Genomic DNA, 14,373 nt, shown 5'->3' with positions numbered 1-14,373 from the left:
TGTTCCTGGTCCTGTGGGCCGTGCGGTGCTGGGACTCACTGTGCTCCTGTACTGGGTGGTGTTCCTGGTCCTGTGGGCCGTGCGGTGCTGGGTCTCACTGTGCTCCTGTACTGGGTGGTGTTCCTGGTCCTGTGGGCCGTGCGGTGCTGGGTCTCACTGTGCTCCTGTACTGGGTGGTGTTCCTGGTCCTGTGGGCCGTGCGGTGCTGGGTCTCACTGTGCTCCTGTACTGGGTGGTGTTCCTGGTCCTGTGGGCCGTGCGGTGCTGGGTCTCACTGTGCTCCTGTACTGGGTGGTGTTTATTGTCCTGTGGGCCGTGCGGTGCTGGGTCTCACTGTGCTCCTGTACTGGGTGGTGTTTATTGTCCTGTGGGCCGTGCGGTGCTGAGACTCACTGTGCTCCTGTACTGGGTGGTGTTTATTGTCCTGTGGGCTGTGCGGTGCTGGGTCTCACTGTGCTCCTGTACTGGGTGGTGTTTATTGTCCTGTGGGCCGTGCGGTGCTGGGTCTCACTGTGCTCCTGTACTGGGTGGTGTTCCTGGTCCTGTGGGCCGTGCGGTGCTGAGACTCACTGTGCTCCTGTACTGGGTGGTGTTTATTGTCCTGTGGGCCGTGCGGTGCTGGGTCTCACTGTGCTCCTGTACTGGGTGGTGTTCCTGGTCCTGTGGGCCGTGCGGTGCTGGGTCTCACTGTGCTCCTGTACTGGGTGGTGTTTATTGTCCTGTGGGCCGTGCGGTGCTGGGTCTCACTGTGCTCCTGTACTGGGTGGTGTTCCTGGTCCTGTGGGCCGTGCGGTGCTGGGTCTCACTGTGCTCCTGTACTGGGTGGTGTTTATTGTCCTGTGGGCCGTGCGGTGCTGAGACTCACTGTGCTCCTGTACTGGGTGGTGTTTATTGTCCTGTGGGCCGTGCGGTGCTGGGACTCACTGTGCTCCTGTACTGGGTGGTGTTTATTGTCCTGTGGGCCGTGCGGTGCTGGGTCTCACTGTGCTCCTGTACTGGGTGGTGTTTATTGTCCTGTGGGCCGTGCGGTGCTGGGACTCACTGTGCTCCTGTACTGGGTGGTGTTTATTGTCCTGTGGGCCGTGCGGTGCTGAGACTCACTGTGCTCCTGTACTGGGTGGTGTTCCTGGTCCTGTGGGCCGTGCGGTGCTGGGTCTCACTGTGCTCCTGTACTGGGTGGTGTTTATTGTCCTGTGGGCCGTGCGGTGCTGAGACTCACTGTGCTCCTGTACTGGGTGGTGTTTATTGTCCTGTGGGCCGTGCGGTGCTGGGTCTCACTGTGCTCCTGTACTGGGTGGTGTTTATTGTCCTGTGGGCCGTGCGGTGCTGAGACTCACTGTGCTCCTGTACTGGGTGGTGTTTATTGTCCTGTGGGCCGTGCGGTGCTGGGACTCACTGTGCTCCTGTACTGGGTGGTGTTTATTGTCCTGTGGGCCGTGCGGTGCTGGGTCTCACTGTGCTCCTGTACTGGGTGGTGTTTATTGTCCTGTGGGCCGTGCGGTGCTGGGTCTCACTGTGCTCCTGTACTGGGTGGTGTTCCTGGTCCTGTGGGCCGTGCGGTGCTGGGTCTCACTGTGCTCCTGTACTGGGTGGTGTTTATTGTCCTGTGGGCCGTGCGGTGCTGAGACTCACTGTGCTCCTGTACTGGGTGGTGTTTATTGTCCTGTGGGCCGTGCGGTGCTGGGACTCACTGTGCTCCTGTACTGGGTGGTGTTTATTGTCCTGTGGGCCGTGCGGTGCTGGGTCTCACTGTGCTCCTGTACTGGGTGGTGTTTATTGTCCTGTGGGCCGTGCGGTGCTGGGACTCACTGTGCTCCTGTACTGGGTGGTGTTTATTGTCCTGTGGGCCGTGCGGTGCTGAGACTCACTGTGCTCCTGTACTGGGTGGTGTTCCTGGTCCTGTGGGCCGTGCGGTGCTGGGTCTCACTGTGCTCCTGTACTGGGTGGTGTTTATTGTCCTGTGGGCCGTGCGGTGCTGAGACTCACTGTGCTCCTGTACTGGGTGGTGTTTATTGTCCTGTGGGCCGTGCGGTGCTGGGTCTCACTGTGCTCCTGTACTGGGTGGTGTTTATTGTCCTGTGGGCCGTGCGGTGCTGAGACTCACTGTGCTCCTGTACTGGGTGGTGTTTATTGTCCTGTGGGCCGTGCGGTGCTGGGACTCACTGTGCTCCTGTACTGGGTGGTGTTTATTGTCCTGTGGGCCGTGCGGTGCTGGGTCTCACTGTGCTCCTGTACTGGGTGGTGTTTATTGTCCTGTGGGCCGTGCGGTGCTGGGACTCACTGTGCTCCTGTACTGGGTGGTGTTCCTGGTCCTGTGGGCCGTGCGGTGCTGGGACTCACTGTGCTCCTGTACTGGGTGGTGTTTATTGTCCTGTGGGCCGTGCGGTGCTGGGACTCACTGTGCTCCTGTACTGGGTGGTGTTTATTGTCCTGTGGGCCGTGCGGTGCTGGGTCTCACTGTGCTCCTGTACTGGGTGGTGTTTATTGTCCTGTGGGCCGTGCGGTGCTGAGACTCACTGTGCTCCTGTACTGGGTGGTGTTCCTGGTCCTGTGGGCCGTGCGGTGCTGGGACTCACTGTGCTCCTGTACTGGGTGGTGTTTATTGTCCTGTGGGCCGTGCGGTGCTGGGACTCACTGTGCTCCTGTACTGGGTGGTGTTTATTGTCCTGTGGGCCGTGCGGTGCTGGGACTCACTGTGCTCCTGTACTGGGTGGTGTTCCTGGTCCTGTGGGCCGTGCGGTGCTGGGACTCACTGTGCTCCTGTACTGGGTGGTGTTTATTGTCCTGTGGGCCGTGCGGTGCTGGGTCTCACTGTGCTCCTGTACTGGGTGGTGTTTATTGTCCTGTGGGCCGTGCGGTGCTGAGACTCACTGTGCTCCTGTACTGGGTGGTGTTTATTGTCCTGTGGGCTGTGCGGTGCTGGGTCTCACTGTGCTCCTGTACTGGGTGGTGTTTATTGTCCTGTGGGCCGTGCGGTGCTGGGTCTCACTGTGCTCCTGTACTGGGTGGTGTTTATTGTCCTGTGGGCCGTGCGGTGCTGGGACTCACTGTGCTCCTGTACTGGGTGGTGTTTATTGTCCTGTGGGCCGTGCGGTGCTGGGTCTCACTGTGCTCCTGTACTGGGTGGTGTTCCTGGTCCTGTGGGCCGTGCGGTGCTGGGACTCACTGTGCTCCTGTACTGGGTGGTGTTCCTGGTCCTGTGGGCCGTGCGGTGCTGGGTCTCACTGTGCTCCTGTACTGGGTGGTGTTTATTGTCCTGTGGGCCCTGCAGTGCTGAGACTCACTGTGCTCCTGTACTGGGTGGTGTTCCTGGTCCTGTGGGCCGTGCGGTGCTGGGACTCACTGTGCTCCTGTACTGGGTGGTGTTTATTGTCCTGTGGGCCGTGCGGTGCTGGGTCTCACTGTGCTCCTGTACCGTTTCTCTTTCAGTCGGTCACTCAGCAGCGATTGATGACATGGCTCACAGTCCTGGAACACGTGGAAGTGTTCACCGAGATGGGCTCGGCCAAGCTGTGGGGTGAGAGCAGTCGCTGGCTGGTAATCCTCGTCATCCAGATTGCCAAGTAAGTGCCGTCCCCTGCAGAGTGAGCTGTCCTCTGTAAAGCCCCTCACCCTTTAACCCCCACCCCCAATAGTTTGTGTCTCTACTGCCACCTCCAGTTATCAGAACCCTTCAATGAGCCCTGGGGCCTGGGCTGTCACCTGCTCTGCAGCAGCTGAAAACCAATGACGTTGCTGTCTCACCAGAGTGAGCCCCTGTAGCCTGAGTCCTCTCTCCCAGTCCTGATTATCATCACACCCAGCACACCATTACACCATGTCCCTGAGCAGCACCCTAGGCCTGCTCACTCACAGGGGGCAGGTCATTGGACCAGTCTGGGGAGTGAGAGAGTGGGAGCAGGTAAAATCAGTCACCAATTCACCACGTGGGAACGTCGATTAGTCTCCTCTTGTAACAGGGTGCTGTCCTGACCTTGGCCCATGTCCCGCTCCTGGTGCTGTCCTGACCCGGGCCATGTCCCGCTCCTCGTGCTGTCCTGACCCGGGCCATGTCCCGCTCCTAGTGCTGTCCTGACCCGGGCCATGTCCCGCTCCTAGTGCTGTCCTAACCCGGGCCATGTCCCGCTCCTGGTGCTGTCCTAACCCGGAATCTCTCTGGAGTGGCAAATTTCAGTCCTTTCCCACTGACTGACTCCTGCCTGTTCCCTGTGCATTGCTCGTTTTTTTATTTTTTTGAAACCTTTTCTCAAACTGTTGGAATGCCCATCTCGTTTCAGAGCAATTCTGAGAATCCTGCTGCTGCTCTGGTACAAGACTGGGATCCAGACCTCGCCTCCAATCATCCCACTGGACAGAGAGAGGCACCTGTGCAGAGACACCAGTGAAGGTGGGAGACCAACAGCCAGACATTGAGAGAAAGGGAAGGGGGCGAGAGACAGGTGGAGATCGAGAGATGGATAGATGAGCGGAGATATCGTGCCACTGTGAGAGAACGAGAGAGCGGCGAATGGAGATATAGAGCCAGAGTGAGAGATGGAGAGAAGGGGAGAGTGGTGAATGGAGATATGGAGCCAGAGTTGAGAGATGGAGAGAAGGGGAGAGTGGTGAATGGAGATATGGAGCCAGAGTGAGAGATGGAGAGAAGGGGAGAGTGGTGAATGGAGATATAGAGCCAGAGTTGAGAGATGGAGAGAAGGGGAGAGTGGTGAATGGAGATATGGAGCCAGAGTGAGAGATGGAGAGAAGGGGAGAGTGGTGAATGGAGATATGGAGCCAGAGTGAGAGATGGAGAGAAGGGGAGAGTGGTGAATGGAGATATGGAGCCAGAGTGAGAGAAGGAGAGAGTGGTGAATGGAGATATCGAGCCAGATGGAGAGAAGTGGAGAGTGGTGAATGGAGATATCGAGCCAGAGTGAGAGAAGGAGAGAAGGGGAGAGTGGTGAATGGAGATATCGAGCCAGATGGAGAGATGGAGAGAAGGGGAGAGTGGTGAATGGAGATATCGAGCCAGATGGAGAGATGGAGAGAAGGGGAGAGTGGTGAATGGAGATATAGAGCCAGAGTGAGAAATGGAGGGAGGGGTCGAGGGGCCGAGCACGGGGTGGGGAGGGGGACGAGCACGGGGGGGATGGGGGGATGGGGGGCAGAGAAAAACAGTGGGAAAAGAACGTAATCAAGCCATTGATGAGAAAGTGGAGCGCACAGTGCTGGACGTGAGTCCGAGAGTGAGGTCAGAAGGACCAATAGACAGTGACCCCCTCCCCTCCCCCCCGCCCCCCCCCCCTCCTCGTGCTCGTCCCCCTCCCCCCCTCCTCGTGCTCGTCCCCCTCCCCCCCCCTCCTCGTGCTCGTCCCCCTCCCCCCCCCTCCTCGTGCTCGTCCCCCTCCCCACCCTCCTCGTGCTCGTCCCCCTCCCCCCCCCTCCTCGTGCTCGTCCCCCTCCCCACCCTCCTCGTGCTCGTCCCCCTCCCCACCCTCCTCGTGCTCGTCCCCCTCCCCACCCTCCTCGTGCTCGTCCCCCTCCCCCCTCCTCGTGCTCGTCCCCCTCCCCCCCCTCGTGCTCGTCCCCCTCCCCCCTCCTCGTGCTCGTCCCCCTCCCCCCTCCTCGTGCTCGTCCCCCTCCCCCCTCCTCGTGCTCGTCCCCCTCCCCCCCTCCTCGTGCTCGTCCCCCTCCCCCCACTCGTGCTCGTCCCCCTCCCCCCCTCCTCGTGCTCGTGCCCCTCCCCTCCCCCGCCCCCCCCCTCGTGCTCTTCTCCCTCCCCCCTCCCTCGTGCTCGTCCCCCTCCCTCGTGCTCGTCCCCCTCCTCGTGCTCGTCCCCCTCCTCGTGCTCGTCCCCCTCCCCCCTCCTCGTGCTCGTCCCCCTCCCCCCTCCTCGTGCTCGTCCCCCTCCCCCCTCCTCGTGCTCGTCCTCCTCCCCCCTCCTCGTGCTCGTCCCCCTCCCCCCTCCTCGTGCTCGACCCCCTCCCCCTCCTCGTGCTCGTCCCCCTCCCCCCCCCTCCTCCTCCCTCCCCTCCCCAGTAACTCACTCTCTGCCATCTCTTCCATTTAGTGAAGCACTGCGGTGAAGCGGGAGACACGCCCGGGTTTAGCAGAGGTACTTTCGTTGGACAGCGATCGAGACGGGTGGTGCGGACCCTGGACCGCAGTGAGTTCACTCTCGATTCTTCCTGTTGTGAAGCACCCTCGGTGAGTGTGACTGGGTTGTACTGATGTCTCCCCCCTCCTCCCTCTGTGTGCAGGAATGGATCGAGACAAGTTCAAACCACAGGTCAGGGGGCAGCTCTCTCCCCTCTGATTCACATGGTCATTGGTTCAAATCCCACACCGAGGACTTGACCACATCATCCAGGCTGACACTCAAGTGCAGAACCGAGGGAGCGCTGGACTGTCGGAGGGTCAGTACTCCCTCACTACTGACCCTCCGACAGTGCAGCGCTCCCTCAGTACTGACCCTCCCACAGTGCGGCGCTCCCTCAGTACTGACCCTCCGACACTGCAGCGCTCCCTCACTACTGACCCTCCGACAGTGCGGCTCTCCCTCAGTACTGACCCTCCGACAGTGCAGCGCTCCCTCAGTACTGACCCTCCCACAGTGCGGCGCTCCCTCAGTACTGACCCTCCGACACTGCAGCGCTCCCTCACTACTGACCCTCCGACAGTGCGGCTCTCCCTCAGTACTGACCCTCCGACACTGCAGCGCTCCCTCACTACTGACCCTCCCACAGTGCGGCGCTCCCTCAGTACTGACCCTCCGACAGTGCAGCGCTCCCTCAGTACTGACCCTCCGACAGTGCAGCGCTCCCTCAGTACTGACCCTCCGACAGTGCAGCGCTCCCTCAGTACTGACCCTCCGACAGTGCAGCGCTCCCTCAGTACTGACCCTCCGACAGTGCAGAGCTCCCTCAGTACTGGCCCTCCGACAGTGCAGCGCTCCCTCAGTACTGACCCTCCGACAGTGCAGCGCTCCCTCAGTACTGCCCCTCCGACAGTGCAGCGCTCCCTCAGTACTGACCCTCCGACAGTGCAGAGCTCCCTCAGTACTGGCCCTCCGACAGTGCAGCGCTCCCTCAGTACTGACCCTCCGACAGTGCAGCACTCCCTCAGTACTGACCCTCCGACAGTGCAGAGCTCCCTCAGTACTGACCCTCCGACAGTGCAGCGCTCCCTCAGTACTGACCCTCCGACAGTGCAGCGCTCCCTCAGTACTGACCCTCCGACAGTGCAGAGCTCCCCCAGTACTGACCCTCCGACAGTGCAGCGCTCCCTCAGTACTGACCCTCCGACAGTGCAGCACTCTCTCAGTACTGACCCTCCGACAGTGCAGCTCTCCCTCAGTACTGACCCTCCGACAGTGCAGCGCTCCCTCAGTACTGACCCTCCGACAGTGCAGCGCTCCCTCAGTACTGACCCTCCGACAGTGCAGCGCTCCCTCAGTACTGACCCTCCGACAGTGCAGCGCTCCCTCAGTACTGACCCTCCGACAGTGCAGCACTCCCTCAGTACTGACCCTCCGACAGTGCAGCACTCCCTCAGTACTGACCCTCCGACAGTGCAGCTCTCCCTCAGTACTGACCCTCCGACAGTGCAGCACTCCCTCAGTACTGACCCTCCGACAGTGCAGCACTCCCTCAGTACTGACACTCCGACAGTGCAGCACTCCCTCAGTACTGACCCTCCGACAGTGCAGCGCTCCCTCAGTACTGACCCTCCAACAGTGCGGCGCTCCCTCAGTACTGACCCTCCGACAGTGCAGCACTCCCTCAGTACTGACCCTCCGACAGTGCAGCACTCCCTCAGTACTGACCCTCCGACAGTGCAGCACTCCCTCAGTACTGGCCCTCCGACAGTGCAGCGCTCCCTCAGTACTGACCCTCCGACAGTGCGGCGCTCCCTCAGTACTGACCCTCCGACAGTGCAGCACCCCCTCAGTACTGACCCTCCGACAGTGCAGCACCCCCTCAGTACTGACCCTCCGACAGTGCGGCGCTCCCTCAGTACTGACCCTCCGACAGTGCAGCACTCCCTCAGTACTGACCCTCCCACAGTGCAGCGCTCCCTCAGTACTGACCCTCCAACAGTGCGGCGCTCCCTCAGTACTGACCCTCCGACAGTGCAGCACTCCCTCAGTACTGACCCTCCGACAGTGCAGCACTCCCTCAGTACTGACCCTCCGACAGTGCAGCACTCCCTCAGTACTGACCCTCCGACAGTGCAGCACTCCCTCAGTACTGGCCCTCCGACAGTGCAGCGCTCCCTCAGTACTGACCCTCCGACAGTGCGGCGCTCCCTCAGTACTGACCCTCCGACAGTGCGGCACCCCCTCAGTACTGACCCTCCGACAGTGCGGCGCTCCATCAGTACTGACCCTCCGACAGTGCAGCACTCCCTCAGTACTGACCCTCCGACAGTGCGGCGCTCCCTCAGTACTGACCCTCCGACAGTGCAGCACTCCCTCAGTACTGACCCTCCCACAGTGCAGCGCTCCCTCAGTACTGACCCTCCGACAGTGCAGCGCTCCCTCAGTACTGACCCTCCGACAGTGCGGTGCTCCCTCAGTACTGACCCTCCGACAGTGCGGCACTCCCTCAGTACTGACCCTCCCACAGTGCAGCGCTCCCTCAGTACTGACCCTCCAACAGTGCGGCGCTCCCTCAGTACTGACCCTCCGACAGTGCAGCACTCCCTCAGTACTGACCCTCCGACAGTGCAGCACTCCCTCAGTACTGACCCTCCGACAGTGCAGCACTCCCTCAGTACTGGCCCTCCGACAGTGCAGCGCTCCCTCAGTACTGACCCTCCGACAGTGCGGCGCTCCCTCAGTACTGACCCTCCGACAGTGCAGCACCCCCTCAGTACTGACCCTCCGACAGTGCAGCACTCCCTCAGTACTGACCCTCCGACAGTGCAGCACTCCCTCAGTACTGACCCTCCGACAGTGCGGCGCTCCCTCAGTACTGACCCTCCGACAGTGCAGCACTCCCTCAGTACTGACCCTCCCACAGTGCAGCGCTCCCTCAGTACTGACCCTCCGACAGTGCAGCGCTCCCTCAGTACTGACCCTCCGACAGTGCAGCGCACCCTCAGTACTGACCCTCCTACAGTGCAGCGCTCCCTCAGTACTGACCCTCCGACAGTGCAGCGCTCCCTCAGTACTGACCCTCCGACAGTGCAGCGCTCCCTCAGTACTGACCCTCCGACAGTGCAGCGCTCCCTCAGTACTGACACTCCGACAGTGCAGCTCTCCCTCAGTACTGACCCTCCCGACAGTGGCAGCGCTCCCTCAGTACTGACCCTCCGACAGTGGCAGCGCTCCTCAGTACTGACCCTCCGACAGTGCAGCACTCTCTCAGAGTACTGACCCTCCGACAGTGCAGCGCTCCCTCAGTACTGACCCTCCGACAGTGCAGCACTCCCTCAGTACTGACCCTCCGACAGTGCGGCGCTCCCCTCAGTACTGACCCTCCGACAGTGCAGCACTCCCTCAGTACTGACCCTCCGACAGTGCAGCACTCCCTCAGTACTGACCCTCCGACAGTGCAGCACTCCCTCAGTACTGACCCTCCGACAGTGCAGCGCTCCCTCAGTACTGACCCTCCGACAGTGCAGCGCTCCCTCAGTACTGACCCTCCGACAGTGCAGCACTCCCTCAGTACTGACCCTCCGACAGTGCAGCACTCCCTCAGTACTGACCCTCCGACAGTGCAGCGCTCCCTCAGTACTGACCCTCCGACAGTGCAGCACTCCCTCAGTACTGACCCTCCGACAGTGCAGCACTCCCTCAGTACTGACCCTCCGACAGTGCAGCACTCCCGCTGCCTCTCCCTCCCCCCCCTGCCCCCAGGTGAAGGGTGTGGCGAGGGTTCTATCTGACCATGTAACCTTTGACCTTCTTGTTTCAGCTCCGTCACTGCACTTTCGTCGCTGGGGCGTTCCTCAGGAGGAGGAGAGAGAGCGGATATCACACGGAGAAACTCTGCACCCTCCCACCCCCCTCAGCAGGCAGGAGACCGTGGCTGAGTCGCTGTATATAGCCCGACCGCTGGTGCACCGTATCCTACACTGGGACAGGAGGAGGCCATTCAGCCCCTCGAGCCTGTTATACAAAGAACAGGAGGAGGCCATTCAGCCCCTCGAGCCTGTTACACTGGGACAGGAGGAGGCCGATCAGCCCCTCGAGCCTGTTACACAAGAACAGGAGAAGGCCGTTCAGCCCCTCGAGCCTGTTACACAAGAACAGGAGAAGGCCGTTCAGCCCCTCGAGCCTGTTATACAAAGAACAGGAGGAGGCCATTCAGCCCCTCGAGCCTGTTACACTGGGACAGCAGGAGGCCGATCAGCCCCTCGAGCCTGTTACACAAGAACAGGAGAAGGCCGTTCAGCCCCTCGAGCCTGTTATACAAAGAACAGGAGGAGGCCATTCAGCCCCTCGAGCCTGTTACACTGGGACAGCAGGAGGCCGATCAGCCCCTCGAGCCTGTTGCACAAGAACAGGAGGAGGCCATTCAGCCCTTCGAACCTGTTACACAAGAACAGGAGGAGGCCATTCAGCCCTTCGAACCTGTTATACAAGAACAGGAGGAGGCTATTACAATCTGCCTCCTCCCTCTGTTATCCCACGGTTTCTATTATTATCCTTACCTTGTGTTCCCAGTCACCGGTTTAGGAATGTGGGGGCAGAAATCCTGGAAGCCGTGGCTCCTGTCAGGATCCTGGACGTAGCGAGGTGGGTCTGTGTTCTCATGCATCACAGAGTCTGATCGGGGGGGGGGGGGCGGGGACACCAGCGCACTGAGGGTGTTAATAGGGAGTGATCAGAGTTATACTGACACCAGCGCACTGAGGGTGTTAATAGGGAGTGATCAGAGTTATACTGACACCAGCGCACTGACTGTGTTAATAGGGAGTGATCAGAGTTATACTGACACCAGCGCACTGAGGGTGTTAATAGGGAGTGATCAGAGTTATACTGACACCAGCGCACTGAGGGTGTTAATAGGGAGTGATCAGAGTTATACTGACACCAGCGCACTGACTGTGTTAATAGGGAGTGATCAGAGTTATACTGACACCAGCGCCACTGACTGTGTTAATAGGGAGTGATCAGAGTTATACTGACACCAGCGCACTGACTGTGTTAATAGGGAGTGATCAGAGTTATACTGACACCAGCGCACTGAGGGTGTTAATAGGGAGTGATCAGAGTTATACTGACACCAGCGCACTGAGGGTGTTAATAGGAGTGATCAGAGTTATACTGACACCAGCGCACTGACTGTGTTAATAGGGAGTGATCAGAGTTATACTGACACCAGCGCACTAAGGGTGTTAATAGGGAGTGATCAGAGTTATACTGACACCAGCTCACTGACTGTGTTAATAGGGAGTGATCAGAGTTATACTGACACCAGTGCACTAAGGGTGTTAATAGGGAGTGATCAGAGTTATACTGACACCAGCTCACTGAGGGCTAATAGGGAGTGATCAGAGTTATACTGACACCAGCGCACTGAGGGTGTTTTGTTGTATTTTGACCCCTGTGTGTTTGCCACAGTTTGACCTTGATGAGAGAGCCCAAGGCGATGACCCCAGCCGAGCGAGCAGAGCTGCGTCGAAGGAGTTTCTTGCTGCTCTACTACCTGCTGCGCTCCCCCGTTCTACGACCGATACTCCGAGTGAGAGAGAGTCACTTCTCGCATTCTGTTTCACACGCTGGGTCAGGGGTCCGGGTTCCGTGCCCCCAGTCACCGGGGGGGGGGTCCAGGCCCCGTGCCCCCAGTCACCGGGGGGGGTCCAGGCCCCGTGTCCCAGTCACGGGGCGGGGTCCGGGCCCGTGTCCCCAGTCACGGGGGGGGGGGGGTCCGGGGCCCCGTGTCCCCAGTCACGACGGGGGGGGTCCGGGCCCCGTGTCCCCAGTCCACCACGGGGGGGGTCCGGGCCCCGTGTCCCCAGTCACCACGGGGGGGGTCCGGGCCCCGTGTCCCCAGTCACCGGGTGGGTACGGGCTCCGTGTCCCCAGTCACCGGGGGGTGTCCGTGTCCCGTGTCCCCAGTCACCACGGGGGGGGGTCCGGGCCCCGTGTCCCCAGTCACCGCGGGGGGGGGGGGGCTTCTGGGCCCCGTGTCCCCAGTCACCGGGGTGGGGGGGTCCGGGCCCCGTAGTCACCGGGGGAGGGGGCGGGGGGTCCGGGCCCCGTGTCCCCAGTCACCGGGGTGGGGGGGTCCGGGCCCCGTGTCCCCAGTCACCGGGGTGGGGGGGGTCCGGGGCCCCGTGTCCCCAGTCACCGCGGGGGGGGGGTCCGGGCCCCGTGTCCCCAGTCACCGCGGGGGGGGGGTCCGGGCCCCGTGTCCCCAGTCACCGCGGGGGGGGGGTCCGGGCCCGTGTCCCCAGTCACCGGGGGGAGGGGGCGGGGGGGTCCGGGTGTTGATGGGTGAAGATGCTGGGAGACTTCCCCTCACCTCCCGATCTGTTCCTCCAGGACCAAGATCCTGTTCCTGCTGCGATTACTCGCTGACTATGTCCCGGGGGTCGGGCTGGTTGCTCGTAAGTACAGATCTCTCGGGGGGGGGGGGGGGGAGGGGAGGGAGTGTGGGGAGGGGGAGGGAGTGTGGGGGGGGAGCGGGGAGGGGGAGGGGGAGGGAGTGTGGGGAGGGGGAGGGAGTGTGGGGAGGGGAGGGAGTGTGGGGGGGGGAGGGAGTGTGGGGAGGGGAGGGAGTGTGGGGGGGGGGAGCGGGGAGGGGGAGGGAGTGGGGGGGGGGAGCGGGGAGGGGGAGGGAGTGTGGGGGGGGGAGCGGGGAGGGGGAGGGAGGTGGGTGGAGGGGAGGGACGGGGGAGGGAGGGAGTGTGGGGGGAGGGAGGGGGAGGGAGGGTGGGTGGAGGGGAGGGAGGGTGGGTGGAGGGGGAGGGAGGGTGGGTGGAGGGGGAGGGGGAGGGAGGGTGGGGGGGGAGCGGGAGGGGGAGGGAGGGTGGGTGGAGGGGGAGGGAGGGGGGGGGACGGAGGACCGAGGGAGGGGAGGGGGTCCCCAGGGGAGGGGGAGGGAGGATGCTGGATGTGGCCTGGCCAGGTTTGTAACACTGACCCTGTTTCTGTTCCAGGGCCACTGATGGATTATTTACCAGTTTGGCAGAAGATCTATTTTTACAACTGGGGATAACCAGTCCCTCTCGCCCACCAATTGGATCCCAGATTGTGCTGTTGATGATCAGCTGTATTCCACAGGCCCACTCGACGTTGTCCAGGGCCCAGACATTCAGTAGATCCCCAGGAGTATTTATGTGGCAACGCCAGTGACAGTCTGACCCTGTAAAGATCTGACTGACCAATCCCTGCGTCGCTCAGGCTGACGAAAGCCGCTCTCCCTGTGGGAACTGCCGGCCATTTCCTCTCCCAATGTGTAGCTCAGAGTGCGGCGTCTGCAGGTAACAGTTGCCCAGGTCCCTGCCGCAGGCGGTAACTCGAGCTCGTGTCTGCACCCTCTGCTCCCCCCTCACTCCCCTCGCTCCCCTCACCCCCCTGCCTCCCCTCTCACCCCCCATGCCTCCCCTCTCACTCACCCCCCTGCCTCCCCTCTCACCCCCCCTGCCTCCCCTCTCACCCCCCCTGCCTCCCCTCTCACCCCCCTGCCTCCCCTCTCACCCCCCTGCTTCCCCTCTCGCCTCCCCTCTCGCCCCCCTCCGCTCCCCTCTCTCGCCCCCCTCCGCTCCCCTCTCTCGCCCCCCTCCGCTCCCCTCTCTCGCCCCCCTCCGCTCCCCTCTCTCGCCCCCCTCCGCTCCCCTCTCTCACCCCCTCCGCTCCCCTCTCTCGCCCCCCTCCGCTCCCCTCTCTCGCCCCCCTCCGCTCCCCTCTCTCGCCCCCCTCCGCTCCCCTCTCTCGCCCCCTCCGCTCCCCTCTCTCGCCCCCCTCCGCTCCCCTCTCTCGCCCCCCTCCCGCTCCCCTCTCTCGCCCCCCTCCGCTCCCCTCTCTCGCCCCCCTCCGCTCCCCTCTCTCGCCCCCCTCCGCTCCCCTCTCTCGCCCCCCTCCGCTCCCCTCTCTCGCCCCCCTCCGCTCCCCTCTCTCGCCCCCCTCCGCTCCCCTCTCTCGCCCCCCTCCGCTCCCTCTCTCGCCCCCCTCTCGCCCCCTCCGCTCCCCTCTCTCGCCCCCTCGCTCCCCCGTTCTGACACTGCCTTCAAACTCAACGTGCCCCCTCTCCCCCTCCCCCAGCCGTGTGTAGGGACGTGTTACTCTGCCCTCCTGGATCGCTGGCCGTCTCTCCCAGTGTAGAGCAGCAGACACACAGCCTGTTCCAGTCTCAGAGGGTCATTGATTCAAAATGTCTTGTTGTTTGATATCAGATGCCACGATAGTTGTAAATTGTGAGATTATAAATGTGTCTTTGT

General features: G+C 62.1%; 1 protein-coding gene across 1 annotated transcript in view; it reads left to right on the top strand.

Annotated features, from left to right (window-relative positions):
• The window catches only part of pex16 (peroxisomal biogenesis factor 16), a 43,012-nt gene extending 29,234 nt beyond the window's left edge, over positions 1-13,778 (top strand). Inside the window, 10 exon segments of the mRNA XM_067978786.1 lie at positions 3,430-3,563; positions 4,278-4,387; positions 6,050-6,145; positions 9,900-10,049; positions 10,652-10,705; positions 10,708-10,723; positions 11,552-11,648; positions 11,650-11,672; positions 12,476-12,540; positions 13,093-13,778. Of these exon segments, the coding sequence (XP_067834887.1) occupies positions 3,430-3,563; positions 4,278-4,387; positions 6,050-6,145; positions 9,900-10,049; positions 10,652-10,705; positions 10,708-10,723; positions 11,552-11,648; positions 11,650-11,672; positions 12,476-12,540; positions 13,093-13,151 (804 nt within the window). The 3' untranslated portion in view covers positions 13,152-13,778.
• The last annotated feature ends 595 nt before the right edge of the window (positions 13,779-14,373 follow it).

Source organism: Heptranchias perlo, unplaced genomic scaffold (assembly GCF_035084215.1).
Source record: "Heptranchias perlo isolate sHepPer1 unplaced genomic scaffold, sHepPer1.hap1 HAP1_SCAFFOLD_388, whole genome shotgun sequence".
NCBI lineage: Eukaryota > Metazoa > Chordata > Chondrichthyes > Hexanchiformes > Hexanchidae > Heptranchias > Heptranchias perlo.
Note: the sequence above shows the minus strand (reverse complement) of the source record. Positions and strands in the feature narration are given on the sequence as shown.